This window comes from Nerophis lumbriciformis, linkage group LG07 (genome assembly GCF_033978685.3).
Source record: "Nerophis lumbriciformis linkage group LG07, RoL_Nlum_v2.1, whole genome shotgun sequence".
NCBI classification, from domain to species: domain Eukaryota; kingdom Metazoa; phylum Chordata; class Actinopteri; order Syngnathiformes; family Syngnathidae; genus Nerophis; species Nerophis lumbriciformis.
Genome location: NC_084554.2, coordinates 35779505 through 35807500, shown reverse-complemented (window position 1 = coordinate 35807500; position 27996 = coordinate 35779505). Strand labels below are relative to the sequence as shown.

The 27996-nt window shown below is 40.4% G+C and overlaps 2 protein-coding genes and 2 non-coding genes across 8 annotated transcripts in view; 2 read left to right on the top strand and 2 right to left on the bottom strand.

Moving 5' to 3' along the window:
• Positions 1-6841, top strand: part of chpf2 (chondroitin polymerizing factor 2) — a 13356-nt gene extending 6515 nt beyond the window's left edge. Inside the window, exons 2-4 of the mRNA XM_061965290.2 lie at positions 1583-2147; positions 2215-2397; positions 4110-6841. Of these exons, the coding sequence (XP_061821274.1) occupies positions 1583-2147; positions 2215-2397; positions 4110-5387 (2026 nt within the window). The 3' untranslated portion in view covers positions 5388-6841. The remainder of the gene's footprint in view (positions 1-1582; positions 2148-2214; positions 2398-4109) is intronic.
• On the top strand, positions 3777-3848 carry trnaq-cug (transfer RNA glutamine (anticodon CUG)). Its single transcript has one exon. It is a non-coding gene; the product is annotated as a tRNA-Gln (tRNA).
• trnaq-uug (transfer RNA glutamine (anticodon UUG)) lies at positions 3986-4057 on the bottom strand. Its single transcript has one exon. It is a non-coding gene; the product is annotated as a tRNA-Gln (tRNA).
• smarcd3b (SWI/SNF related BAF chromatin remodeling complex subunit D3b) overlaps positions 6450-27996 on the bottom strand; it is a 60440-nt gene continuing 38893 nt past the window's right edge. For 2 of the 5 annotated variants that reach the window (XM_061965296.2, XM_061965294.2), the window contains exons 3-14: positions 19987-20076; positions 19168-19210; positions 16596-16718; positions 16377-16502; positions 16034-16129; positions 12791-12892; positions 12549-12710; positions 11705-11802; positions 8918-9053; positions 8715-8837; positions 8518-8619; positions 7007-8436 (exon numbers count right to left, since the gene is read on the bottom strand). In XM_061965296.2, the coding sequence (XP_061821280.1) occupies positions 8383-8436; positions 8518-8619; positions 8715-8837; positions 8918-9053; positions 11705-11802; positions 12549-12710; positions 12791-12892; positions 16034-16129; positions 16377-16502; positions 16596-16718; positions 19168-19210; positions 19987-20076 (1255 nt within the window). In that variant the 3' untranslated portion in view covers positions 7007-8382. Of the gene's footprint in view, positions 8437-8517; positions 8620-8714; positions 8838-8917; positions 9054-11704; positions 11803-12548; positions 12711-12790; positions 12893-16033; positions 16130-16376; positions 16503-16595; positions 16719-19167; positions 19211-19986; positions 20077-27996 lie in introns of all 5 variants that reach the window. The other 3 variants (XM_061965295.2, XM_061965297.2, XM_061965299.2) reach the window with 3 other exon arrangements.

Below are 27996 nucleotides of genomic sequence, written 5' to 3'. Positions count from 1 at the left end.
CAATATGCAAATACATAAATACCTAACCAATTAACCACCTATTTAGATACATATTTAAAATCCATATTCAATATAAATATATTATTAATTTAGCAGTGAAACACTCAATCTTAAACGCTGTCTACTGGTAGAAAAATGCCCCTTTTTCTACGCCCTCACCAACACAGTTAAATCCAACACTTTAAATTGAGCGACTTCACCCTCCTGATGAAGCAAACTGCTCCAACATTTATCAAACTAAGCAAAGAATATCAACACTAAACAACAGTTACATAACACACTGTGTATTCAGCCTCCAGACTAAGCACGCTACATGCATCTCACCAGCGCAACAAGTGCGCCACACCCACGAAGAGAAATATTAAATCTTACATACTTTTGTCACAACTCTGGGTTATCTGTAATGAACTAAACCTTTTTCCACTCTGCGCTGGCGTCTTTTGTACTCCTTGATTTGACACAGCGGTCTAATTACTGGGCTCGTGCCCCAGCAGATGAGACGGGAGCGCCCCGCGTTATACCTGCGCGTGAACGTAAACTGATCGGCTCTGATCATATAAGCCGACTGGCCGAAATAATGCCGAATTATATACATTTCCTGGGGTTGCCTAGGTGAATAGGGATGCGGATATGTGCTCTAAGATAAAATATAATTTTATTAAGTGGGGTTTGGCTGGTTGCTAAACAGCCACGGTTGCGAGCTCGCGCGTCAGCTGACGAGACAGCTGTTCGCCGCTACAACATTATAAGGCCGTTTATTGAAATACCCCCACACTTTTGACGACTTTTGGCGTGCTTTTTTCCCCCTCGCTCGCACCGCTCGCATCGTCTGCTTTGCGCTCCGCCATGACGGCAGTGTGACGTAAATATGCGACGCGTCGACGCATAAAAATGACGTCGACGTATTTACGTAACCAATGACGTCGACTACGTCGACACGTCGTTTCAGCCTTAATTAAATGTATTTATTGTATATACATGTATATGTATATATATATATCTATCTATCTATCTATATATATATATATATATATATATATATATATATATATATATATATATATATATATATATATAGATGTATAAATACATTTATACATGTCTGTGTAAATTCTTCAATTCAATTCAATATGTACATATACATGTATATGAGACACAGGGCGGAGAAGGGAATGGAGGCAGGAACGAGGGGGAGTGTGGGGGTTCCCTCTTTTCTTGAAGTCTATGTCCACAGCAATTCCCTTCTTTCCAGGCTGACCCATATTGAGTAAGCAAAATAGACAAAACACAAAGAAACACGCCGAAGCACTGGGAAGTGGCGACCGAGTAAAGGACAGGATGTAACGTAGGGGGGCTCTGCCTCTCCAAAACAGCTGTGCCCCATGTGTACTGGACTGCACAGGAAGTGATGTCATCAAAATGGTTTCGCCTTATGGCTTCCAGTGGAACACAAAACGAACAAATGAACGAAACTCTCATACGCCGAGACATGGTTCGCACACAGGCCTATTCTAAAAGTACGTAAATCAAATAGGAGTTTGTGAATGGAGGTACCTCTGTATTGACTATGTTTTCCCCGCAGGACTCGTTACATACACACAGAGCTGGGCATCAGAGAGCGCCTTCTGGTGGGCGTTCTGACCTCCCGGGCAACCCTCAACACGCTGGCGGTGGCGGTCAACCGCACGGTGGCCCACCACTTTCAACGCACCTTCTTCTTCACGGGCCTGCGCAGCCCCAAGTTGCCGCATGGCATGGCGGTGGTCGCTCATGGCGACGACCGCCCCGTGTGGCTGATGTACGAGACGGTGCGCCACCTCCACCAGCACTACAGCGCCGACTACGACTGGTTTCTGCTGGCCCAGGACGACACGTACATGCAGGCGCAGCGCCTGTCTGAGCTCGTGGGACACCTGAGCGCCGGTCAGGACCTTTACATGGGCCGGGCGGAGGAGTTCATCGGCGGGGAGGAGAAGGCGCGCTACTGCCACGGAGGTTACGGCTACCTGCTGTCCCGCAGCCTGCTGGCGCGTCTGCAGCCACACCTGGACTCATGTCGCAACGACATCCTCAGCGTCAGGCCCGACGAGTGGCTGGGCCGCTGCATCATCGACTACCTGGGCCTCAGCTGTGTGGAGGTCCACCAGGTAAACACCACCTTTTCATGACGCAACGTGAGCACACTTCTAAATTGAACGCTTCTCCTCGTCACAGGATATGACATATCGTTACTTTGAGCTGGGGAAAAACGCTGATCTAGAGCGTGAAGACAGCATGCAGTTTAAAAACGCCTTCACCGTTCATCCGGTGTTGGAGCCCAACCTGATGTACCGCCTGCACAAGCGCTTCAGCCAGATTGAACTGGAGCGGACGTACATGCAAATACAGGAGTTGCAGGTTAGACAACATGACAATCACTGCTCTAAAGGGGGAACTGCACTGTTTTTATGGAATTTTGATATTATTCACAATCCGTATGTAAGACAAGAACACATATGTTTTTCTTTATTATGAATTCTAACTCGTAAATAAACATTAGCAAAAGTCAGCTTACAATGGAGGTAATTGGATTCATGATGTCATTGCGGGCCCCGCGATGTGGTGGCGACTTGTCCAGGGTGTACCCCGCCTTCCGCCCGATTGTAGCTGAGATAGGCTACAGCGCTCCCCGCGACCCCGAAGGGAATAAGCGGTAGAAAATGGATGGATGGATGGATGTCATTGCGTCTATTGAGCCCCTAAAGCCCTCTAAATTTAATCCAAAAACCACCAACAATACTCCATTTACATGTCGTGACCTGAATATTAACCAAGTATTAGCAATTTTGTCATTATAAAGCCTAACAAAAAGGAACTACTATGAGCGGCGCCATGATCACAGAGCGAACTAGCTAATGCTGCTATATTGATACACTGAGCTGCTGCATCACTTCTGAGTTGGTAAAAATTGGTGTTAAATAATAAATCATGCCTCTAATAGGTATAGTAGAAGGTTGTGGTTATAAACCGAGAAGTTGGTCAACTTTGACATTCAACTTATACCCGGAGATGGTGAGAAAAACACAAAAAAAAGCTTGTTTGAGGCACTTTTATTTTTCCTGAGTGAGTATTATGATTAATTATTTATCTAAAAGGTAATATATAAACGTCCCATCAGTCGCATCCCACCTTGTACAGTAGGTGATTGTTTTATTATGTCTTTAGTTTGTATACATTGTTTAGCACTTCGCAATACTACTACTACATGCTTAGTGTTTTACTAGAGCTGCATCTGCTTAGCACACAGCTTCTGAAACATGTAGATCATCCTCCTTATATTCAGGCTCAAAAATGTAAGGTTCTAGATCATCATTTTTCCCAAAATAGATGTCGTTGGCTCTTATGAAGTCTGCATGATTAGTAGCGTTGTTGGAAGGAAAAGCGAATGTTGTGATGCGTTTGAGAAATTAATATGCCGCCGAATGCCTAAAATGAACAAAATATGTAAATATTACATGTTATTTTGAATGTGCCTGTTAGTAAATTACATATATACTTATAACAAGTAAGTATATATAGTTGTGGAGGCTTTTGGATGTTTCCTACAGCGCTTTATAGGCGGAATAGAGTGATTGGCTCCATTGTTAGCTGACTTGCTAGCGTTTCTTCACACGTTAGAATGCATTAAAAAAACCAAATATGTGTTCTTGTCTCATGTAAGGGTTGTGAACGATAGCCAACGTTCCAAAACAGTGCAGTTACCCATTAAAGTGTCAGTTAACACATTTAGAAAGAGTGGTTCCATGGTGTAATGGTTAGCACTCTGGACTCTGAATCCAGTGATCAGAGTTCAAATCTCAGTGGAACCTTTTTTTATTTTTTTTTACCCCTGTAAGTTTCAACTACAATAATTCACATATTGTTGCCTCAAAAATACACAGCATGTTTTTTTGTAAAGGTACAATTGTAATTGGCAGCTTTTAAGGAATTAACAAAACAAAATTGAAGGTTCCACCGAGATTTGAAGTCGGATCACTGGATTCAAAGTCCAGAGTGCTAACCATTACACCATGGAACCATGTTTGCTTGCACACACATGCCGATGATGATGATGTTGTGTGCCTAATCAGATGCAGATCAACAACCTGAGCGACTTGACGCCAGAGGGCAAGGCGGGCGTCACATGGCCGGTGGGCGTTAACCCCCCCTTCCATCCCAGAACGCGCTTTGAGGTGATCAACTGGGAATATTTCACAGAGGAGCACATCTACTCCTGCGTGGACACCTCCCCCAAGTGCGAGATGAGAGGTGCCGACCGCGCTGACGTCAACTCGGTGCTGGAGATCGCCGTGGAGCGCCTGAACGAGCGCTACCAGCCGCAGCTGCGCTTCCTCAAGCGGCGCCTGCTCAACGGCTACCGCCGCTTCGACCCGACCCGCGGCATGGAGTACGTGCTGGACCTGGCGCTGGAGGCGTACACCCAGAAGGGCCACAGCCAGGTCATCGCCAAGCGGGTCAACCTGCTGCGGCCTCTGAGCGCAGTGGAGATCATCCCCATGCCGTACGTGACGGAGGCCACGCGGGTGCAGGTCATCCTCCCCGTCACTGCCCAGGATCAGGACTACGTGGGGAACTTCCTGGACATGTACGTGATGAACACGCTGGACACGCACGACAACGTCCTTCTCACATTCCTCTTCATATACGACCCCTTTGATGCCCAGCGGGTCAGCCAGACGGACGTGTTTGCCGGCGTCAAGGCCATGATCGGCGAGGTGGAGAAGCGCTACGGTGACGTCAAGATCCCCTGGATCAGTGTCAAGACGGAGGTTCCCTCACAGGTCAAGCTGATGGACATCATCTCCAAAAAGCACCCCGTGGACACGCTCTTCTTCCTGGCCAGCGTGTGGACCGAGGTCAACGCCGACTTCCTGAACCGCTGCCGGATGAACGCCATCAGCAGCTGGCAGGTCTTCTTCCCCATCCACTTCCAGGAGTACAGCCCGGCTGTGGTTTACCGCGACCAGCCGCCGTCCGCCGCCTCCGCCTCCTCCTTCGCCTCAGAGTCGCTGCGAGACGGCCACTTCGACCGCCGCGTCTTTGACGAGGCCTGCTTCTACAACACCGACTACATGAACACGCGCACCAAGATGGCGGCAGACATCCTGGACAACGAGGAAATGCTGGAGAGCATGGACGTGTACGACATATTCGTCCGCTACTCCGGCCTGCACGTGTTCCGAGCCGTGGAGCCGGCGCTGGTCCAGAAGCACGTGCGGCGAGCGTGCAACCCGCGCTTCAGCGAGGACATTTACCATCGCTGCGTCCTCAGCAACCTGGAGGGGCTGGGCTCACGCTCCCACCTCGCCATGGCGTTATTCGAGCAGGAGCAGGCCAACAGCACATAGCTACCAAGATCCAAATCATTTCTAAGCTTTGTTACTTGAACCAGACAATATTCACACTACACACAACTTTTACTCTGAAGATGCCAACAACGGATGTATCATTCCAAACTAACAAGGCGAGCTGAACTGCACTCCTTCCTTTTATACATCCTGCTGGAAATTAGTTGAAACCATTTGCTGCCTTTTTTGGGGGGGGAAATGTGATTTTCTTAAATATAAAATATGACATCCGGTAGTTTCCAAAAAAGCAGACTCTCCACCAGTGCCCGGGCCGCCAACTCGCCAAACATGCACTGTGGCTTATATCTGCGGAACAAAGCTGAATGGGTCACTTCACTCAGCGCTGAGCTCCCCACCTGCATCACCCAAGGGAGGAGCCCACTGTGAAAGGCGTCTTTTTCCTGGCTGAGTGGAACACATGACACACACACATTCCATACACAGCTTGTGTGTGACAGCAGCTTACATAATGCCTGCCATACTTCAATAATGACACACACTAGGGGTGTGAATCTTTGGGCACGTAACGATTCGATCCGATCACTGTGGTGACGATTCGATTCAGAACCCATTATCGATTCCAACCGATTCTTGCAATGTAATATTTGGTGTAGTAACTATAATGAAACTTCAAGTTCAGAAAAGCTCCTTGTAGTTGTGTGGATATGGCCTAAAAACTATTTTTTTTAAATTGATTCTTATTTAAAAAAATTTTTTTTCCAATTTTTGAAAATTATGAAATGATGTAGAATTGGGATGAATAAGAATAGCGATTCATATTTGAATTATTTTTTTTTGCACCTGTAACACTCCTTAGGGGTGCGAATCTTTGGGCACCTAAGGATTTGATCTGATTCTGGTTTCTGGTGTGACAGTTGGATTCAGAATCGATTTTCAATTCAACACGATTCTCGATTCAAAAAGATTCTCGCAATGTATAATAATTATAATGGAACTTTTTGAAGGTTAGAAAAGCTCCTTCTGGTTGCGTGGAGAAAAATAAACAAAAAACATTTTTTTTTTTTTTTTTAAATCTATTTTTGAACATTTAGAATCGGGATGAATAAGAATTGTGAATCGATTTTGTTGTGCACCCCTAACACTCATACTGAAATAATGACACTCCTACTTCAATAATGACACTGCGATACTTGAACGACACAAAGACACTCAGCACGTTGTGGCATTTACAAACTTTGGCAAGCGCTTGTTTATTTATTTACATCCAGTCCGTCTCACAAAGTTACCCCACTTTTTTTTGTTGTTGCTCCTGGCACTTTTGTATCTTTTTTCAGCATTAAACAAACTGAGGATCAGCACTCTCCCTTTAAAAACATGCTATGTGAGTGAACACCATAAGGAGTTAATGAGTCACAGCTGTATGACAACTACAAAATAAAACTAAAATAAAAACTATTGCTAATGCATTAATAAAAAACACTAATTTGCTGGTAGCAAGTTATTTTTTGGCAACAAAAAGTTCCAGAAGGCCGCTGTGCCACCCGTACTAATATATTTACATTATAGCGTTCAGAAGTCCACAGAGCATGCATAGGCCATCGTGAAGTGAGTGAGGGTGTCGCTCGCCTGCGATGAAAGACGGCAGAGAATTTACAGCACAGTGCAAAGGAACTACCAGCGTGTTCCTACTGAGGATACGACGTCCTCTGTGGGACATGACAACATTTACTGTACATACTAGCCATTACAAAGAAGGTGGAAAACGGTGCAGATTAGATGTTAGAGCTACTAAGATTTCACAGGAAGAGAAGGGAGGTCTCACTCTGTTGCAGCATCTGGCTCAAAAAGAAGCCTTAAACAAGACTAAAGTACATAAACATATTTACATTCACATAGCTCGCACGTCGAAAATGTAACACTTAGTGTAAAAGAAAGCAGAAGTTTGTCAGCACAAGGAGCTCCCAAAAAGAGTGAGACACAATTTGGTGGCCCGAGTGGGATGTAAATTTCTGCTTCAGTGATGAACCTTTGGTAATCTTTAATGACATAACACCAGCCAATCCTTTTTTTAATGCTATGATTGCTTGAAGAGCATTCTTTTCATCACTCAACACTTCAATTGATTTGCATAACACTGATGTGGGAACTTTGGAAGTCTTCTGATTTAAGAACAGAATGTGGATCTGAGCCGAGGATGTCGCTGTGGCTTTGGCAGCCCTTTGAGACACTCGTGATTTAGGGCTATATAAATAAACTAAGATTGATGCATTTAAATTAGGAACAGTGGATAGCTGCAGGAGCCATTGCTGGTGTGGTTACTTTTAAACACGACAAAACGCACGTACCCTCTGAGCCTAAATACACAAAGCAGTGCAGGTAGGCTTTACGTAATAACCTGCACTGAGTCAAGTTCTGCTCGGAAACACCCTTTCTTTTTTTTGTGCTCCCTTTTTAATACCCTCTCCTCACTGCGCCTGCGCAAAATGGCTGACCAGGCCGGTCAAAATCATGTTGGCAAACGATGTTTTCACGTGTAAATATGTGCCTAGGTCCCATTATTCTTCATTTTAGGCACATACCAAGTCCCGTGAACATAATAAATTAAAGACAAGCTTACTTTTTGTAGTAAGCGATCCTTTTTAGCATTCCTAGATCGGGTCACCAAGGCCGGAAATGTTTTCTTCTTCTTGACTAATTTTGACATTCGGTAACATTTTGAAACGAGCACTACCGACGTCTACAGGGCCAAAGTGGAACTGCAACGACCTTGACATACAATCGAGAACGTTCTCTTTTACACAGACAAAATTCATGTGAAAATGTTAATTAGGGGGTTTCAGTCATTTTTTGCATCATATGGAGAGCTGTTTCTAACATTTACTACCTTATTTAGCTACATAACGAAGGGTGGCAAAATATCAGAAAGAGCTTTCAGTGTGACAATGTACCTAATGTTGTGACCTTTTGAATTGTTTGGCCTCAGCGAAGAGCTGCGCCACACACAAATATACCCAAACACGCACACACACATTGTTTAGGTATTGCGGACCGCCAAGGCCTGCTCTAGTTCCTGTCTCCTCTGCTGGATCTGTTGGGAGAAGTATATGAAAATATGATAGAGGGAATATGAGGGAGGTTTTTGGGACACCATGAGGTGACGTTTACTCACCTTACAGTAGAAGTAGCGGCTGACCGCCTCCTGGGACCAGGGCTCATGGTAGAAGGCCGCCCTGCGCTCCTCCTCGGGGTTCCCCACCACGTCCGTCATTAGCTACAAGAAGGAGAAAAAAAGGAGCTTCAATCCTAAATGTGACCAAGACGGAGGACACCAGCTGTTGTTGAGCGTATAAAAAGCAGCAAGTGAACCTTGAGGTCTCTGCTCTGGGACTTGAGCCAGTCCTGGATGTAGCCTTTGGGGTCTCGGGAGAAGCTGAGCATGAAGTCCCTCTGGATCTTCAACTGGTTGATGGACTCGATGGTCTCATGGATCTGGAAAAAAAGGAAATGGATCAAACAAAAATAAACACACAAAATAGATGTATATATATACATGTGTTCATAAAGCGCACCTTGTTGTCCAGTGTGGCGATTTCCTGTTGGTTGGCGGTGGACAGGAGGAAGCTGCTCATCTGGCTCTTCAGGGGGTCTTCCACCTCCACGTCAATGTCGTAACAGGCCGTCTTCTTCTGGTCGTTAGGGTCCACACTAGAGGTGGGCGATTCCAATATTGATATTATCCATACCATGGCAGTATTGATATTTGATCCCAGTGTGATAAGATTGTATTTTTTTAAATATAGTTTGTTTATATTTACAAATATCTGTGTATAATTTTGTTTAAAACGTAAAGGTAGGTTTTGAACATGGATATTATCGATACTAGAGCTGTATCAGAATTGGATATTTTTTTAAGGTGCATTCTGTTTATTTGCACAGAAATCTTTGTTTATGCAAAAATGTACACCGATATTTGTGACAATAAAAATAACATAACTCAAAAAAATACAATCTCATCACACTAGTATCAATATAAAACTGATACTGCCCTGGTATCAATGATATCTACTACTTTATATATTTACACAAGAATACTTTTCTTTCTGGTCTTTTTTTGGTTTGTAACTGGATTGTGTGCAAATAATTTACAATATAAAAACCCCGCAAGAATAACAGCTGCTTAATAAACAGACCAGCATGGTTGTTTTAACAACAAAAATAGTCAAATCAGATTTTTTTCTAATAATTTAGATTTTTGAAATTAATTTTATAATGTATTTTAGTATGATTCTATGTTGTTTGAAATGAATACAACACATTATTGTACATGTCTTCAATATTGCTCCTGCCTGTCTTTTGTCAGTGTTGACTACAGGTGGGGGCGATTCAAATATCGAAATAACTGATACCAGGGCAGGCTCAGAATTGGATTGATTTTAGCGTGATGAGATCTTTTTTTTTTATAGTTATATTCTGTTTGTATTTACAAATATATGTATATGTTTTCTCAAAGCAGTTTTGAGCAACATAGTAATATCTGCAGATATTTGTGAACATAAACAGAATATAACTAAAAAAACACAATCTCACCACATAAGTATAGTATCAATCCAAAACTGATACTGCCTTAGTATCGATAATATCTATAACTTAGGTATTTACACAAGAATAATAGTTTCCTATTTTACATACTTTTGTTTTGGTCATTTCTTGGTTTCTAACTGGAATGTGTACAAATAATGTACAATATAATATCCCCAGCAAGAATAACAGCTGCTTAATAAACAAACAAACATAGCGGTTTTAACAACAACAAAATTGTAAAATATTTTTTTTCCAAAGATTTTTGATTTATTAATATATTACTATTATATATTTTAGTATGATTCTATGATGTTTGAAATGGATACAAAACATTGCACACGTCCCCAATATTTCTTCAGCCTCCCTTTTATCAGTGTGGACTAGAAGTGGGCGATACCAATATCAAAATAATCGATACCAGGGTAGTATCAGAATTGGATTGATATCTTAGGTTTTTGAATTACATTCCGTTTACTTTCACCACTGTCTGAGTTTGTTTGCTCAAAACGGTTTTGAGCAAAATAGCAAAAATATACACGGATATCTGAAAAAATATCGGTTTGAATTTGATACAAAACATTATCCCACACATCAATATTTCTTCAGCCTTCCTTTTGTCAGGAGGAACATTGAGAACATGTGCAATAATGTTTTGTGTTCATTATCAAATGACATAGAATCATACTAAAATATATCATAATAGTAATATTAAAACATCTAATATATATATATATATAAACATTTTTTTACAAATTGATTTCACAAACCATGTTTGTTTGTTTATTAAGAGCCATCAGCTGCTATATTTACTGGGGTTATTATATTATAAAATTAATTGCACGCAATCAAGTTAGAAATCAAGAAAAGACTAAAAACAAAAATAATTGTTTTTAAATTATTATTCTTGTGTAAATACATTAAGTATTTAAAGAAATACTGAATTAAACCCATGATCAAAAATTGAGGATGTAAATTCCATGCACAAATAAAAGAAATAAAGGTGATGCTCATATTTAATACCATTAAAAACGCCCATGCTCACTTCAACAAATAAAGACTTATTTGAATCTTATTGTTCCTTTTGAGAAATATGAGCAGATGAATAAAGAAACATAAGCTAAAATGGCAGCTTTAGATCCAGATGTATAACTTTACAAGCCTTTAGACTTTAGAGATAACTGTTGACGTGCATTCAAGTAACACATTTTAAAAAGATTGGGCTCTTTTTTGAAGTTATTTTAAATTATGCAAGCCAGTAATAACTAAATGATAAATGGGTTATACTTATATAGCGCTTTTCTACCTTCAAGGTACTCAAAGCGCTTTGACAGTATTTCCACATTCACCCATTCACACAGTGATGGCGGGAGCTGCCATGCAAGGCGCTAACCAGCAGCCATCAGGAGCAAGGGGGGAAGTGTCTTGCCCAAGGACACAACGGACGTGACTAGGATAGTAGAAGGTGGGGATTGAACCCCAGTAACCAGCAACCCTCCGATTGCTGGCACGGCCACTACCAACTTCGCCACGCCGTCACCTGTGCGTACTCATAATTATTACAAATTCTAAAGTGTGATTAATCTGATTTGAAAAAAATTATCATTTGACAGCAGTAGTGGTGTAGTTCTATTGCAGCAACTACAACACACTTGATTGATCGTTAGCTCAGAATACTCCTCAAAGTCTTTTGTTACTTCCTGTTTGGACTCGTTTGGGTTGCTTTTAAGTAGCGACGTCAAAAGGGTTGTGAAGTTTGTAATGATGAAAGTTCATACCTGATGACGTGGTTGATGACGATAGGGTCAGGGGGCAGCAGTAGGTTGGTGAGGCGCTGGGGGATCTCTGAGAACTTGAGTCGAGGACAATCAAAGATCTGCAGGGGGTGAAAAGAGGCATCTTATAGAGGCGGTACAAAGTAATAGATTACCATGAATGTATGGAAGTATTTTTATTTTTTTGTCCTGTCCAGCTACTCAGGCAAATCATATTGTTGATGTAGATCCACAGATTTACTTTACAAAAGAGAAGTGTGGAATAATTATGTTATTGCCTTATTTGTATCTGACTTTATTTAAAGGATTTATATTAACGTTTGGCACAGCCGAACCGGAGCAGGAGGGGATAGGAAGAGGAAAAAAGAAAGACAAAGGGGGAAATTGTGGGGACAGGAGGGGGAAAAGACAGAGAGACAACATCAGAACATGATGTTAAAACATGATGGTAAAAGTGATAGTAAAGAAGCAGTTAGTGAAGTAAATATTAATAACACAAACATGACAATGAACCTTATTACACTACAAATGGAGCAATACAAATACCAATAGAAATAGCACTATTGAAAATTAATAATAACAATTACCTTTATTATCAAGAATACAATTGTTTCCAATGCAACAATATATATATGTAATGAATTACAAAAAAAGCAGTTAAATGAAGGGGAAGAAAGAGAAGCGAACTTTATTAACCTTGTAGATTGTTATAGTAACAATAGGTTAAGCTTTGTCAGTGTGTCGTGTTTTACCCAGTTACCCCTAGGGGAACAACGTTAATATATGTGATTATATGCATGTAAAAAGTAAAAGATTACCATGAATGTATGGAAGTACTAGCGTGTACCTGCTGGAAGTACTTGTCACAGTTGATGTACTCTTTGTCGTGGGAGTCTTGCAGCTTGTTGGTTTTCACGTACTGCCACAGTGCCTGGATGATGCATGAGCGCGTCTGAGTGTGGATGCCCAGCAGGCGTGCCAGTCGAGGGTCCAGCTTGAACTGAGGGGGCTAAGGAATAATTTGTGATCAAGAAAATGTATATAAAGAGGGGGTGCGGTTAATGACACGACAACAGGCGGTGTCCTCACCTGGTAGTCCAGCATCAGCAGCAGCGTACAACGCACGCTCACGTCTCCTGGCCTCTTCACCTGGAAGCCGTCTGTTTCCTGGGTGGTGGCTGTGCGGTGCCACTGTCAAAACACACACAATTGGTTTGGCTCCCCCTTCTGCTACTTGGAGGCATTTCAAGCAGCCTGCCTATGTCTCTCACAGCAAATATTTATTTAATAAATAGTCAATCAGATGAGTGTGGAAGTCAAGTAAGACAAATGATATGCCTGAATTTGAGCATTTAAGGCAATATTCACAAACAATGCCCCTCATAAAGTACTGTAAACAATTTGTACAAATTGATCAGGTAAATTGTTATTGTATAACTCAGTCAATCTAAAAAGCCAAAAAGTTAATGAAAATAAATCTATATTTAAAAATAATTATTTTAACATTGACATATAATTATTACATGATTATGATTATTTAGGATGGTTTTATTAATTCATACATTTTATTATCATTATTTGAGTGTGAGATCTTAAAAAATACTGAAAAATAAATAATTAATATGACTTTGACTAATTAAAATACAATAATAACAATAATAATATAATGCCCCCCAAACCACAAGACATTGAAAAACTATTCAAACTTTTTTAATGTAATGTGTTATTATTATATTATAATCAGCAGAAATTGTTTTAATGATTCTTTTCAGTTTTTTTTTAAAGATTTCACAACCAAATAATGATAATACAATTAGTATTATATAATAAATACAATTTGTCTAAAAACAATATAGTAAAAAACTATATAAGTAAATACAAAACATATTCAAATTGTATTCATTTATTTGTCCTAATGTATTAATTTAAAATAATATACTTTTTTACTATTTATGTATGTTCTATCACCGTTGCCTTGTCCTTGCACTAGTCGTTGTTGCAGTAAATGAACTCAGTATGAGAAACATAATTTTGTTCACTGTATTTGTGAGAATGATATTAATAATACACCATAACCTTAATAATAATAATAATGCAATCATTGAAATTAGTTAATTAAATTTTGTTTAAGATGTATGAATCCGGTGCAAAAACAGTTGACTGAGAAAGCACAAAACGAATGTAAAAATGTATGATATATTTAGTGTATCAAGTCATTGACAATGTTTCATCACTAAAGGCAGTCCCGGGCTAGAAGCTGTTTATTTGATTTGATTGATTTTTTACATTGGAGCAATAAAGATGATCAGTAATCAAAACAAAGGCACGTTGACTAAGACCATAAAACAAGTAACTGACATGTTAGTAAAAGTGTAAATACTAGACAAAGAAGTTAACAGAAAAAAAAATCTAATCATATTTAATTTCGTCTTGTCAATGGGTGGGACAAATTCAGAATATATCCAATCACAGCTCTTAAATTTCGTACATTAAAAGAGGGGTGAGAGCCAATCAGATTAGTTTCCTAGCGGGATAAGGAAGTCTCCACCAAAACCAATATGTGTGGCTTTAACATGTAATATTTGTACACCAGGGAGGTAGTGAACAGGACACATTTAATTTTTGCTGCAATGATGCCATCAGCAGGCGAGTCATCCATTCTGACATTGACACAACTGTAAGTCAAATCTATTATTTGTTGCTATCGGTGTTGCGCCAAAAACTGATTCCGTGTCAAAAATGGACTCCTGCCACCACGCAGCGAAAGCGCATACCGCCTTTGGGCTTCTTCTGTCCACAACCGATTACTAACTACATGTAGGACAAACACTTATAGTTGTGGATATGTGTTTGAAATTATTTAAGCCTTTATCGTGTCCAAAAAATGACAGAGTTGGCCATTTTTATGGTAATAATGAGATTGTTAAGGACTGTTATTTATCTGATGTTAACCTGCTAAAACCTTGTTTAGAAGCTACAAACAATAATAACTGATCTTTGTTCATGCACATAAAAAATATTAATCAAGTGTTTGGATGTAATCATTCAAGAGAGTTACATATTTGATAATAAAGTACCTATTGCACCGTTTACATGTTTTATACCCATAAAAGAGTTACATATATGATAATAAAGTACTTACAGTACTGTACTGTTTACGTGGTGAAGTACCCTTTAAAAAGCTGAAACCAACCCCAAACGAGTGATTCAAAATAATATTTTAATATTGACACATGTCATCTGTACACCTCCTAAGTGTAGTTTAGTAATTCATGCACAGATCAGATGTGTCAATATTAAAATGTTACTTTGAATCACTTTTTGGCAAACAAGAATACATTGATTTAATAAATACATCCAAACACGTTATTAATATTTATTATGTGCTTGAACAAATAACAGTTAATTTTGTATGTAGCTTCTAAAGAAGAAAGAGGTTTTAGCACATCAATATTGGATCTACAACATCCATCCATCCATCCATCCATTTTCTACCGCTTGTCCCTTTTGGGGTCGCGGGGGGTCGCTGGAGCCTATCTCAGCTACAATCGGGCGGAAGGTACACCCTGGACAAGTCGCCACCTCATCGCAGGGCCAACACAGATAGACAGACAACATCCACACTCACATTCACACACTAGGGCCAATTTAGTGTTGCCAATCAACCTATCCCCAGGTGCATGTCTTTGGAGGTGGGAGGAAGCCGGAGTACCCGGAGGGAACCCACACAGTCACGGGGAGAACATGCAAACTCCACACAGAAAGATCCCAAACCTGGGATTGAACCCAGGACTGCTCAGGACCTTCGTATTGTGAGGCAGATGCACTAACCTCTCTTCCACCGTGCTGCCCAGTCCTTTACAATTAATACCGTAGAAATGGCCAACTCTTTAATTTTTCGGACACGATAAAGTCCTAAATAATTTTAAACATATTTCCTTATGATAACCACACATATAAAGTGTTTGTCGTACATGTAGTAATCATTTGTGGATGGACAAAGGCCAGCAGTAAAGCTTTAACAAGTATACGCGCTACTGCGGCGGGAATCCATTTTTTTGCAGGGCCCTCTCCCCCCCAAAAATTTGATGGCCCCCTTAAATATTTTTCTGCAGCCAGGTCTGTCTAAAGGATTACATGGCGGAGAGAGTTTTAATGTGATTGAGCATCGCTCCTTGCAACTCATAAAATTGTCAACCTTGAGAACAAGCCACTTTTTCCATCAATATGTTTTGGAACGGTGGTTTTCAACAAGCAATCTCGCAGTGCTGACAAATAAAAAGTCTGAAGTTTTGCAGTCCCTTTTCCTTTATAAGACAAGAAGAAACTGACCTCCACCAGGTGGTTGTCAGGACCGTACAGGTCTTTGTCCAACTCGATCACCAGGCTCTTAAAAAACGAGGAGAACTTCTTCTTCAGTTTTCCTGGCTGAAACACAAGCAAATACTTTGGTTGCGTCCGTTGATATTTTTAGGACATTTTTCTTATGTGACAGTTTGCACACGGTCCCTAACTCTGCTGCCTGGTCCCTTGCATTAATAGTAAGAACAGATTTAGCCTCATAAATCCTTTTTCTCTCTTATTATTTACTACCTACAAAAATAGTGCCCACAGAGAACCGTTGGACCACTTCCTCCACATGAATATTTGTGGTGGAGAAGCTTTGATTACTCACGTCATCGAGCAACTTGCCCTCCACTCTCAGCTCCCACGAGGCGATGCTGCCATCAGAATCGTCTGCATCTGGCCGCGCGGGGTTGAAGGTGTTGGAAATGTACAGCCTCAGTTTGCGCTTCTGCTGCTGACACAGGCGCGCGGGACACGGGGGATGATTTTAAAACACAAAGTGTTCCTCGTTTCCGCTGCGGTTAATGAGCAAGTCTTATAGTCTTACCTTCATGGGTCTCTTCAGCGCCTCCTGGATGTCCACACGTTTACGCATGATGGTCTGGTCCAGTTTGCGCTCAAAGGCCAGCAGGTCCATATAGGCCTGGGACTCGGGAACCAGCTCGCGGATCTGGAATGAAAGACAACCAGAAGAAGCATAACATTTTTTTAGTCCATAACAACCATGACAATATTTGAACCTCAAGATGCATACACATGTTTACACGGTGAAAATCCAGATTTATGATATACAATATTCCCAATGATTTTGTTATTGTATCGTTTATTGCTCTTTGGTGCGCGCTTTCGGTGCAAGAAAATAGCCGCTAAAAATATGGGCAATAAAACATGAGGCCACCTTCTGATTGGTGGAAAAAAGCCTTCAAACAATCAAAGCATTTGCAGAGGGAGAGGCGGGGAAGGTAAGCCAACACTGCCACAAAAATGCACATCATGACACTTTATGTTATATTCATCTTTTTTCATGTTATACCATTCATCTTTTTTCATGTTACATTCATCTGTTTATGTTATATTCACCTTTTTTCATGTTATATTAATCTTTTTATGTTATATTAATCTTTTTTGATGTTTCATTCATCTTTTTTATGCTATATATATATAAATTTCTTTGACGTTATAATCATCATTTTTTATGTTACATTCATCTATTTTGATGTAACATTCATCTGTTTTGACATTACATTAATCTTTTTTCATGTTATATTCATCTTTTTTATGTTATATATATATTTCTTTGACTTTATATTCATCTTTTTTTAATGTTACAGTCATCTTTTTTATGTTGTATTAATCTTTTTTGATGTGGACAAAAACAGTTTTTGTTATAATGTACCACGTTTATAGTGAGTAAATTGTAACTTATTAAAAAGGTAAATAATTACTACATTTAACTGTGTTTGCTAAATTTGTTACAAAAAGTTTTCAAGGACATATTTTGTATTTGCATTAATCACAATTTTTACAGTAAACAATAAATACAAATTACGTAGTTAGTAGTGGGCGGTATAGCTCGGTTGGTAGAGCGGCCGTGCCAGCAACTTGAGGGTTGCAGGTTCGATCCCCGCATCCGCCATCCTCGTTACTGCCATTGTGTCCTTGGGCAAGACACTTTACCCACCTGCTCCCAGTGCCACCCACACTGGTTTAAAATGTAACTTAGATATTGGGTTTCACTATGTAAAGTGCTTTGAGTCACTAGAGAAAAGCGCTATATAAATATAATTCACTTCACTTCACATAAACTATTTCGAAATAACAAAGAAAAAGGGAACCAACTGAGGAGAGATAAACAGTGGAAAATAAAAAGTAAACATTTGTAAAAACGCTAAAAAGTACCTACAGGGAAAGAAATATGTACAATTTGGTGAGGGTCAATATTAGGGATTTTGTAACAACGGGGTCGCATTTTACTGCGTGGATTGTTCTCCCAAGATGCAGCAGGAACTCCGGAGGCGAGGTGCAGGTGAGACATTGATTTATTGTCTATGAAATCATGCAAAAAAAACAAAAAGACCGAAAAGCGTGCAGATAGCGTGGGAGCTATGGCGAAGCTTAGCACAGGAACAGGAATAAAAGATCGTAGAACATACTTAACGTAATTGGTTGAATGAAAGCAAATAGAAGACGTCGTCACTGTTGCGTAGTGCAAACAAGGAAGCCAGAATGATTGTGGCGGAAAACAGGAATAAGCAGCTCCCTGATTAGTGCACAGGAGCAGGTGAGCGTCCCGAACACTAATCAGAGGCAGGTGAAACTAATCTGCAGTCATGGCAACTAAAACACAAACCCGGGGGTGCTGAAAACCGAACAGAGGTAGTCAAACTGACAGAACTTAACATGATCTGGGCAACGGATTATACTGTAACAGATGTATTGGCTCTGGCGAAAGTCTACTGTACTGTTTGTGCATTCTACTGACTGCCATTAAGCCAACACTAAGGCAGTTTTCATTTAAGACGGTTGAGTAACTAATAGGTTCATAATTTTGGTGCAGATCTGGATACAGGTACATGAAAGTCAAACATGGAGTTCACACTTCTTTCTACATTTGATCAGACTTCATTACAGTCAGGTTGTTTGTTTTATTTAATTAACACACACACACAGTTGCTGTCTCGCTATACAAACTACAATCTCTACGTATTTGCTGGTGCTCTTACTACACATAACTGTTCTGAACAAAGAAATGAAAGGGATTGTTTTTTATCATCAAAAAGATGTGTGATCAAACACACACACACACTCCTGGTCCTCCCTCCTCTTTCTAAATGGCCGCCTTCATTGTTCCCCTCATTTCTCTATCTCCAGAGCAAGCGGAGGAGGACGGAAAACATTTCGCTTTTTTCCCCTGATTTGAGCTACCTTTCTGCCGGTCTGGCTTCTTGTCTTTTTAGGAGGGACGAAATCGCCGCCCTTTCCACCCCCAGAACCCTCCCCCCAACAATTATGAGATAGCCTCCTCCGTACTGCTCCTGACATCAAAACCTGCCGGCATCTCTCTCCTCTGCACACACAAGGATGAACAGACACAAAAAATACAAAAAATGCAGCCTCACCCTTTGCGGAAGAATCTTGTCTGCCATTTTCCTCCTCTTAGCACTGGAGAGACGGAGAGAAAGAGGGGAAAAAGGGAACATGTTACTATGGTGACTGATAGCGTAGCACTAGGGCCATCTGCTAAAATGCTGGGCCACATCCAGCGTCCCAGCTGTGTGTGTGTGTGTGTGTGTGTGTGTGTGTGTGTGTGTGTGTGCTCTCTGAAATGCAGCAGTCCACCTGGAGAGTCTTTCACAGCCAAAAGGTGTTACATCCATTCACACACACACACACACACACACACACACACACACACACACACACACACACACACACACACACACACACACACGCACACACAAGACTGCTGTGTTTGAGGGCTTTTGTTAACAGTTTTCTCTTTTTATTGTTCAACTCAATTCATGCAAGTTGTTTCCGAAAAGAACCGCAATAAAACATGTTTCTTTGCAACTTCTGCTTGCAAAAGGAAGAACCCAAACGCTGCCAGTAGCTGAGCAAACAAACAGTCTTCTTTTTAAGCGCTCTGTAATTGTTTGTGTGTATCGCAGCTTGACCGTCAGCATGCCAAATAGTGCACAAGATGGCTGTAAGGGGTTTGGGGGTGAGGGCGGGGCTTGTGTCAGGGGTGTGGCTTTGGTTGCCTAAGGAGGGCGTGTCCAAGGAGGGAAAAAAACACACAAAAATTGAAATCCTTTCCCGTCATGCCATGCTCCAGTCCAAAGCATGCACCACTAGCAGTGTCAGCTATAGGCGCCATTCAGGTACGGAAGGAGGGTTGTTAAAAAAAAACGTATCATGCAGCGGAACAAAAGTCCTACTTTGATCCGAGCGTGGGATCTGATTGGGGATCTCGTAAGTCCATGGGCCTTGTCGGCATCTCACTGGCTCCAGGGAATCCAAGCGGCTTCCTAAGGATCGGTGAGGTTGACCCATTAGAGGACACATGGGGAAGTGGGGGTAACTCCGAGTGTACCTATGTGTGTGTGTGTGTGTGTGTGTGTGTGTGTGTGTGTGTGTGTGTGTGTGTTAGCAAGTGCCCATGCTGATCTCAAAAACACTACTCTGTGGACCAAAACAAGCACGTCCCCCCCCCCCCAATATAAACACACACATACACAGGCAGACAACACACTGATAATACACACACAGACGCACAAGAAGACAACATAGATGATGTTTTGTGTAACTTAGTTTCCTAAAAGAATGACTACAGCCGGTTAAAAAGCAGCTCTATTTCAGAAGCTGGCTGTGTTGCTAGGCAACCGGAGGCATCCTTTTGTGGCGTGCAACTTCAAGGACAAAAATTGAATAAAAAAGGAAAAGGTAAGGAACAAAAAAAATGAAAACAAAGTGTGCCAAAGCAATGAGTAAATGATCCTCAATGTTATTTTCATGCTAAAAGTCTGACCGCCTCTCGGACATAAAGGGTTATATGTCCGAGGGGCGGTCATTTCTCCCTTTATGCGTCAACTTAAGCTGCCAAAGCAGCTTAAGTTGAAAACCTCATAAGTTTCACGAGTAGCATTCATTTTGTCTATAAAAAAATACATTGTGACAATTATTTTTAATGTAATAAACATGGCATGACATATGTATTACAATTGATTGATTTATTATTCTTATATCAATACATAATAATATATCTGTATATATTTTGTAAAAATGAATTATTAGGGCAGCACGGTGGAAGAGGGTTTAGTGCGTCTGCCTCACAATACGAAAGTCCTGAGCAGTCCTGGGTTCAATCCCGGGCTCGGGATCTTTCTGTGTGGAGTTTGCATGTTCTCCCCGTGACTGCGTGGGTTCCCTCCGGGTACTCCGGCTTCCTCCCACCTCCAAAAACATGCACCTGGGGATAGGTTGATTGGCAACACTAAATTGGCCCTAGTGTGTGAATGTGAGTCTGAATGTTGTCGTCTATCTGTGTTGGCCCTGTGATGAGGTGGCGACTTGTCCAGGGTGTACCCCGCCTTCCGCCCGATTGTAGCTGAGATAGGCTCCAGCGCCCCCCGCCACCCCGAAGGGATTAAGCGGTAGAAAATGGATGGATGGATGAATTATTAATATTTTGTTAAAAATATGTACAAAAATATTGTTTTCATTTAAGGGACGGCGTGGCGCAGTGGAAGAATGGCCGTGCGCGACCCGAGTGTCCCTGGTTCAATCCCCACCTAGTACCAACCTCGTCATGTCCGTTGTGTCCTGAGCAAGACACTTCACCCTTGCTCCTGATGGCTGCTGGTTAGCGCCTTGCATGGCAGCTCCCTCCATCAGTGTGTGAATGTGTGTGTGAATGGGTAAATGTGGAAGTAGTGTCAAAGCGCTTTGAGTACCTTGAAGGTAGAAAAGCGCTATGCAAGTACAACCCATTTATCATTTATCATTTAAGTAAATCAATGTTTCACTATTATATTAATAACAAATGTTGTCGAAGATGAATAATTTTTCAAAATGAAAAATAGAAAAAAAGAAGAAATATATAATAAATATAATAAGATAAGAAAAATATTAGACGAAAAATAAAAAGAAGAAAAAGAAGAAAAAGAAAAAAGGAAAAGAAAAAGAAGGTTATATTTGTCATAAATGAATAATGGTAAATGGGTTATACTTGTATGGCGCTTTTCTACCTTCAAGGTACTCAAAGCGCTTTGACAGTATTTCCACATTCACCCATTCACACACACATTCACACACTGATGGCGGGAGCTGCCATGCAAGGCACTAACCAGCAGCCATCAGGAGCAAGGGGTGAAGTGTCTTGCCCAAGGACACAACGGACGTGACTAGGATGGTAGAAGGTGGGGATTGAACCCCAGTAACCAGCAACCCTCCGATTGCTGGCACGGCCACTCTACCAACTTCGCCACGCCGTCCCTTGTGCAGTCTGCTGCTTAAGCTGCTGCCGTTCTTTTTTGTTTTAGTTGTCCTTGTCTGGTGTTCCTGGGCAGAGCCGAAGCAGCACACCTGCAACTGGTTGGCAATCAGTGCCATATTTAAGGAGCAGGGTCTTGCTGCGGCCACACAACAACTCTTGGTCGCGCCCACTCTAAGTTGCGCCCACAGGGGTGACGACAAGGGGAAGTGAACGGTGTCTTAAAGACATGCCCACAGTGGCGCTGACATTGCGCGAGTGGACACTTGATTTGTAACGTGATCCAAGATGGCTAATGCAATGCACCACTGGTTGTTATTATTTCGGTTGTTGTATATACGTATTTTTTGGCTGATTATATCCAATCCTAACCCTAACTTTAATTTATTTTCAGCAGTATTCTTTTATATATGATTTCCGTGTTACGTATTGTTGTTTCAGCTTCACTTATGTTGTCGTCTCCCCTGTGGGCACGTCTTTAAGTGGCTGCAGCTTGGGCCTAAAGTTGTGGCCATGACTTAGAGTCCTTCTGCCCTCCTGTCACATGTGTTTTTGTTGCACTTTTTCTACTCTCTATAGTACATTTTTTGTTCTTGATTAAATATCTCTTTCTTGTATTTTTACATCGCCGTCTGTGCTTTGGGGTCCAACGCCTGGCTATCCACCACCCGTAACAACATTTACACTGGAGTGAAGAATGTCCAATCCAGATTTTTTTGTCAAATCAGATCTTATGTCGTCGTTCACATTTTTAATAAATGTAGTAAAGTAAATGAAGTAAATTTGTAATGTGAACGCAATCTGACCCACATTACAGAAGTAAACTTGGTTCAATTCTAGTAGGTCTCAGTTGTGGAGCATTTGTAGTAAATTTAAGGATTTTGTGCAATCAAAGTCAACATTTTCTGAACCAAATTATTGCGCATGGAAGATTAAGAAGGAAAAGGGGAAGCATTTTGTCTCTTGAGAGCATGTGGGCAAACAGTCGGAGACAGGAGACGTGGAACATTGACGTGAGTCCCTAAAACATTATTTTCGCCTGTTTTCTGCTCCTTTGTCAACTATTTATTTCATTATTTCCATCTGTTTTGGCCTATAATTATGACTCATCGCTTTTTGTTGAAGTATTAGTCAGATGAATGCGAACTGAGCGTTCAGACTGCAGTTGCCCTGTATACATATCTGATTTATATCCACGTACGAAAGAAGCCTTGGTCAGATGTGAAACATTTTCAAATGCACTGTTCACATTTACATGAAAAATCTGATACAGGTCACATATTGGCAAAAAAAATCGGGGACAAAGCCGAAGAGATGTTTATAACTTTTATAGAAAATAAAAATATATAAAAAATAAGATACAACATATATATATGAAAAATTATGCAGATATATATTGTAAATAGGAAACAATATGAAAACTATTGTTGCAAAAACAAATCTTTTTTAGCAATAATTTTCTATAGGGTACAATTGTGAATTTTCAGCCATTGGAATGAATGCACTATAAAGTTTTTTTTATAAATCTATTTCAAAAAGAGCTTACAGTAAAATTAAGTGTACTTGCACACAATTTAAGTTGTAAATTCAAAGTTAAATCCCGTCTCTGTCAACATCACTGAAATTGTAAAGGCAGAACTGTATTGGATTTCATTAGCTTGCGTACTTAAAGGGGAACTGTACTTTTTTTTTTAATTCTACCTATCATTCAAAATACTTATGTAAGACAAGAACACATATATATATTCTAACTGGTAATTAAACACTCGCAAAATCACCTAACAATGGGGATAATGGGATTTATGACATCATTGCGTCTATTCCGCCCATAAAGCCATCTAAATAACATCTGAAACTCGCAACAATACTCCATTTACATCTCGTGACCTGAATATTAACCAAGTATTAGCGATATTGTTATTATAAGCGCTAACATTAGGGACTACTGTTAGCGGCACCGTGATCAGAGAGCTAACTGGCTTATGCTGTTATATTGACATAATGAGCCGGTGAGCTGCTGCATCGCCTCTGAGTTGGTAAAAGCTAATTCTAGATTATAAATCATGCCTCTCACTTGTATAGTAGAAAGTTGTGGCCATAAACCAAGCAGATGGTCAACTTTGAAATTCAACTTAGACCGGCGATGGCGAGAAAGACACAAAAAGACGGTCATTTGCAGCACCATTTTTTTTTACCTGCGCTAGGGTTATCATTAATTGTTTATCTGAACGGGAATATATTAACATCCCATCAGTCGGCATGCCAGTGAGAGTGGACATTGTACAGTAAGGGATTTTTTTATTATGTTCATAGCTTTTATATCTTGTTTAGCACTTAGCAATACTGCTACATGATCTTTTTACTACACAGCTTCTTAAACTTTTAGATCATTCTCCTTATGTTTAGGCTCAAAAATATCAGGTTCCGGACCATCATTGTTCCAAAGTAGTCTTTGTTAGCTCTCATGATGTCTGCCATGTCTGTTGTTGTTGTTGAAATAAATAGGGAACGTTGTGATGCGTCTGTGAAATTAACTACATTATATACTTACAGTGTGTATACTGTATAAAACGATGATGGAGGCTTTTAGATGTTTTTAGAGCGCTTTATCAGCGGAATAGAGAGAATCCCATTAGCTCCATTGTTAGCTGACTTTTGCTAACATTTATTTATGAGTCAGAATGCACAAAAAAAGAAAGACCTATGTGTGCTTATCTTACGTAAGGATTGTGAATCATATGCATAATTCCAAAAGAAGTGCAGTTCACCTTTAATGAAGTGTCCAGTCATAAAAGTGGCCATTGGGGGTGCGGTTCATCCCAAAGCAGAACTTTAGTATAGTTCAAATCACACACTAAAGTGTTTTGCCTGATTAAAAATGAGGAAAGAGAGACAGGATATTTTTAGCTCTAACTTGCTTCATATCTCAATGACACTGGAAGCACAGGTGGCGGGGCTCAGCTGGCAGCTGTGTCAGGTCCAAACTGCCATGCAGTAGGGCGGCTAGGGGGGCATCAACTTGTTTGCCAGAGGACGCACAAAACCTCACAAAGTCAGCGCTCGGAGTAACAAAGGCGCTCCGGGTGGGTGACCCCTCCTCAAGCATCGATCAGACCCTCCCTGGGGAGCTTCAGGGCCCGACATTGAACAACACTTCTTTGACAATCCTGCCTAATTGTAAGAGGATCAATGGCGATGCAGATGAAGGAAACAGAGGTCCACTGCATATTGATCCTACTTTTTAATGAGCACACCTGCCACACTGATCACCACGCAGACCCCTGCTCAGAATGCTGATATTCCCACCTGTCCTACTCCGTGCTTTAATAGCTGACCAAGATGCTCGGTAAGGACCAGGAAAACTTCCCTGATGTATTGAGGTGACTAATGGGATGTCATTGATGGATGTTATGGTAATAAACACACAATGACACACAGCGACAACTCCAAACACCAACACGCCTCATATTGTTCGACAGGACACGTAATGTTATTCAGTGTTTTGTTGTTTTTAACACTTGTGTGACAGTTAGGAATGTAAACAAATGTAATTCACCTGCAACAGAAATCATTGTTTTACTGTTAATAATTAAGTGGTTAGCTTATTTTCACACATGAGTGACAGTTAAAGAGTGTTAAACAACAAGAAGTGTGAGGCTCATCTGCAACACAAATCATCTTATTTCTCTCTCATTAAAGTTAAGATGAAGCGTTTCGCTGTTTTTATGCAGTGCTTAACTTTTTTACTCTTGTGCAGGCCTGTAGCTATCGATTATTTTAGTAATCCAATAATCTATTGATTAGTTTATTCGATTAAAGTGGCTATTTGCAACATTTCAATGTATTTTAAGCCTTATATCCCTCCCTCTTCCGGCTTCTAAGACGCAACGATGTAACTACGTACGTACGTACGTAACACATGCGCGCGCATTAGCTTTGGGTGTTGTTAGCTAATAATAACAATTTGGATAACTAGCATTAGGTGTCATTGAATGTATATTCTATCATAACAACAACATGACTGCAACATGACGTTGCTCCTCTTGGAATACTCGTGTTTGTGTGCACCGATCTCTGCGTGTACGTGTTAACGAGACAGAGTGAATGACCGCCGTAAACACCAATCGTTTTTTTCAGGCCGGTAAAATACATTGTTACATAAAATTAGTAATTGTGAAAAACAGACAGTTTTAACAACTAATGGTAACATAAGCTAGCCAATGGTGTTCTTGTTATAATTTTGCTTGGAAAAATGTAACTGTGAGCAAGTTGCAAACATCCCTTTTAATCGAGTAATCGGACAAAACACGTTATAGTCCAGGGTTTCCCCTACATTAAATTGGTCGTGGCGGCCCACCACCGCAAAACAAAAGCTGTCACGTCTTAAAAATGAGGGTTTTTTTTTACGTGAAAACAAATTTTAGTAATATAATGAATGAATGGAAATACATAGCCTATTAAGAGGACAGTGGCAGCTTTCACAGAGAGAAAATGCAGTTGGAGCAGCAGCGCAAAGCACATAAGATGTCAGGCTCGCTGCAGCTCTTGCTGTTTGTCGCGGACATGGAGCAACAGAAGTAACAAGTCCCCAAACACGAGTACAGTCTCCGAGAACACCACAAAAATATGCTAGATTTGTTGCTAGTCATTAAAAAAAAAAAAAAAAGTCACCAAAAGTCTCTAGAAACTTGAAAAATTTTCAAAAAAGTACATTGAACAATAATCAGCAACAACTGAAAAACAGAGCAAACAATATTAAAATATATACAGTGTGCTAGTACTAATTAATAAGAGATTTGTTTTTAAATATATATACACATTTTTCTTGCAATTTTAAAGAAAATATATATCAGCGCATATTATGCAAATTATATGATGATGTCATATTGACAACGCTCCCACCACCACAAGTATGCTTGCAATTTTGGAGAAACCCTGTAGGAGGCCTTGGCAATATGGCTTAAAAAAAAAAAACTCCAATTTTTTTCAAATTTTTTTTGATTTTTCCCCCAATTTCCCCCCCCTACTTTTTAAAAGAAACTATTAAAAAAAGATAATTAAAAACAAGTTTTTATTTTATTTGATCAAAAACTAGTACGTTGAAATGACATTGCATATACTGTATATTACTTTTAGCAAAATTCTGATTTGAATAATGTTGTTCTTTTCAGACCAGGTACAAATTTGACTTTTTAAGGAATAATTTTCATAGAACTAAATTAAGAGCGTCCTCTCGTACGAAATATTTCTGGCCTGAGTAAAATACTTCTGTTAACAAAGATGTGGCATTGTACATTGCATGCAAATAAACAACAATCTCTAACATTAACAATAATAAAATGCAAACTTAAGACTTCTGTCTTGAATAAAAACTTTCAGTAAATAAAAATGTAGTATTATACATTGTAAGCAAATTGAGGATTATAGTTTGTTTCAGTAAGTGGATAAAGGCAGGCTTTTTCATGCACACATCTTGGCGATGTACACAGCGACTGCATTAGTGCTCGTTCTTTGCACTGTGCTTCTTTCTCATCATACATACCTGGTGTAAATGATTCCCCCACAGTAAGATGATTTTTAGCCCGTAGTTTGTTTGCTGTTGCAGTCTTGTTCTCGTAAACAGTTGTATTTCCCGCACTCGACTGAAGGCTTTGGTTTCAGATGGAGTAATAAGTTTGTTGTGCTGTGCTCTTTATTTAAAGGGGAACATTATCACCAGACCTATGTAAGCGTCAATATATACCTTGATGTTGCAGAAAAAAGACCATATATTTTTTTAACCGATTTCCGAACTCTAAATGGGTGAATTTTGGCGATTTAAACACCTTCCTATTATTCGCTCTCGGAGCGATGACGTCACAACGTGACGTCACATCGGGAAGCAATCCGCCATTTTCTCAAACACATTACAAACACCGAGTCAAATCAGCTCTGTTATTTTCCGTTTTTTCGACTG